General features: G+C 31.6%; 1 protein-coding gene across 1 annotated transcript in view; it reads left to right on the top strand.

The window, feature by feature from the left end:
* The window catches only part of LOC106682328 (RNA-binding protein Raly), a gene marked incomplete at its 5' end in the record, with an annotated part of 423,435 nt that overhangs the window by 372,179 nt on the left and 49,014 nt on the right, over window positions 1-2,242 (top strand). Inside the window, 1 exon segment of the mRNA XM_067052969.1 lies at window positions 635-778. Coding sequence (XP_066909070.1) covers window positions 635-778 — 144 coding nt within the window.

Here is a 2,242-nt window from a genome sequence, read left to right as displayed (position 1 = left end):
TCTGGGGACTCTGGTAATGTGGCAAACTTAATACAAATGTTTTCATATCCGGGGACACACAAAAAGGTTCCTAGAAGGATACCCTGACCAGGTATAGGTCATGCAGATGACGAAACACCTTAATAATACCCAGGAATGTCAAAAGGTAAATACATATCAATGTATCGGTGACTTACTTACATATTTATGTAAAATTATGTGTAAATATGTAAAACAATAAATTGAAAAGTTTTCCTAAAAGAGAGAAATTTTAATTGTATTTGCTCATAACGTTATTAAAAATGTACTTAGAACCATTGTGAAGTAAGTATCTATATGTTATATATATTACAGAAATAATATTGCAAACAATTCCTCTTAAAGAGGATTATTTAATGTTAACAGTTAATTTTCCTCAAGGATAACAGCAAATAAATGCGACTCGCGAATTAAAAGCAAATTATCCTTAATTTAAAAGGAAGATTTTTTTTTCAATTAAGGATGCTTTTTTTGTTCGGATAAGGAAAGTAAACTCATTAGGTGGATTCTAAAAATCAGGTTATATACCTTTTAATATCAAAGATGTATAATAAATTTGTTTCATCATTATTCTTCAGAATTCCTTTTAGTAATTTCCTTGTTTGTTTTTTTACAGTTATTACGCCTCAGCCGGTTTCGGAGGAGGTCGGTTGGTGCCACCTCTCAAGCGGCCCAGAATGCTCATGACAACGCCCACTCGGCCTGCCAAAGTCACGGTCAAGGTACCAAACTCACCTCACCAAGTAAAAACCTACAGTAAGTTTTTTTTTTATATAATTTTTAAATATTAATATTCTTTATACTAGTGAAGCTGTACACTGATAATACCCGCTGACACAAGTTTCGAGGTGTCGAATTTCTATTGTATTTCATGCACTAAAATATATTTCTTTTATTTATTTATTTAAATGTCATTTAAAACTTCATTTACATACAAGCACAATAAGTAAATTTCATGTAAGATCTAAGTGGAGTGATAAAGGCGTGTAAAGAAACTACCACTAGCACTCTAATGACGTTTTACATTAGCAGGTATCGTGGTCATCTACTTTTCAGGTGTCTCGGTGGATTGTCAGGAATGGAAGAGGAATCAAGGTTAGAAACTAGTAGGTTTGGGTGATTAAGATGTTTATAATGGAAGGAATCAGGTTCGGGCTAGATCGACTACATATGGAGCATTAAGGTCTTTATGTATGGTTTTATTTGTGACAAAGTAGGGAGCATTGATGATTTTGGATTTTAAGGATTGGATAGGAGAGGAATTCGAAGGTTTAGTGGAGCCCCACAGCTCAGATCCGTTCGACAGGGATAAGAGCAAGTGATTTGATGGGATTTGTTGAAATTTATTTTAATCCTCCAATTACGACGCCATTCTTCGAGGGCTATGTCATGGGATTTGAGAGTTTGGAATGCAATTAAAGGATTAGTATTAACTGAGAGCACACGTGTCATCGGCATACGTGGTGAGGATAGTGTTAGGATAGGATGGGATGTCAACTGTATAGACGGTGTAGAGGATGGGACCGAAGATACTACCTTGAGAAACACTTGCAAAATAAGAATAGAGGAATGTTGAATAACTGAAATAATTAAAGAAAAGTGGTTTTATTTCATAAAGTTTTTTTTTTTTATTGTAGAAATGTGAAGGATATTGCTGTTTTTAGCAAAATTTCTTACTTTTTTATTTTTTACTAAATTACTTCAAGAATATGGTTTTATTGTATTTTAAAGTTGATGAAATAAGCTATGATTTGGAGAAAGCTCTTCAAAAATTCAATATTTTTATTTTTAGAAAATAATAATATTAAATATAATATTCAAACCGAGTGTTCAGAACATGTAAAAATGATTGTTTATAACTTGAAAAATTATTCAAATAGTAATTTTTAAATTTTTCAAAAAATGGTATACGGAATGAACAAGGGATATAAAGCTGCTTATAAAATAGTTGTTCATATAATGTTAAATCTTTTATCCTTTTGGCTGAAGGAATGTTTTAAAGTAAGGAAGTGTACCTTGCTTGTCGATTCTGAAACAAAGGAAGCTCAGAGGTGCGATAATTTCTTTCTCAATTCAATTAGAATCAGTTTTATTCCTGAAATTGAAATTCTTAGCTGAGTCGAAAATGTAACTTTAACAACTGTTTCGTAGACTTCTGTTCATCCTATCCTTATCTCATATACATTTTATTACAGTGTAATTAATAAAATATTAATTTAAAATT

Source organism: Halyomorpha halys, unplaced genomic scaffold, assembly GCF_000696795.3.
Source record: "Halyomorpha halys isolate HHAL.00 unplaced genomic scaffold, Hhal_1.1 Scaffold23.1, whole genome shotgun sequence".
Classification (NCBI taxonomy): Eukaryota; Metazoa; Arthropoda; class Insecta; order Hemiptera; family Pentatomidae; genus Halyomorpha; species Halyomorpha halys.
This window is presented reverse-complemented; position numbering and strand designations above follow the sequence as displayed.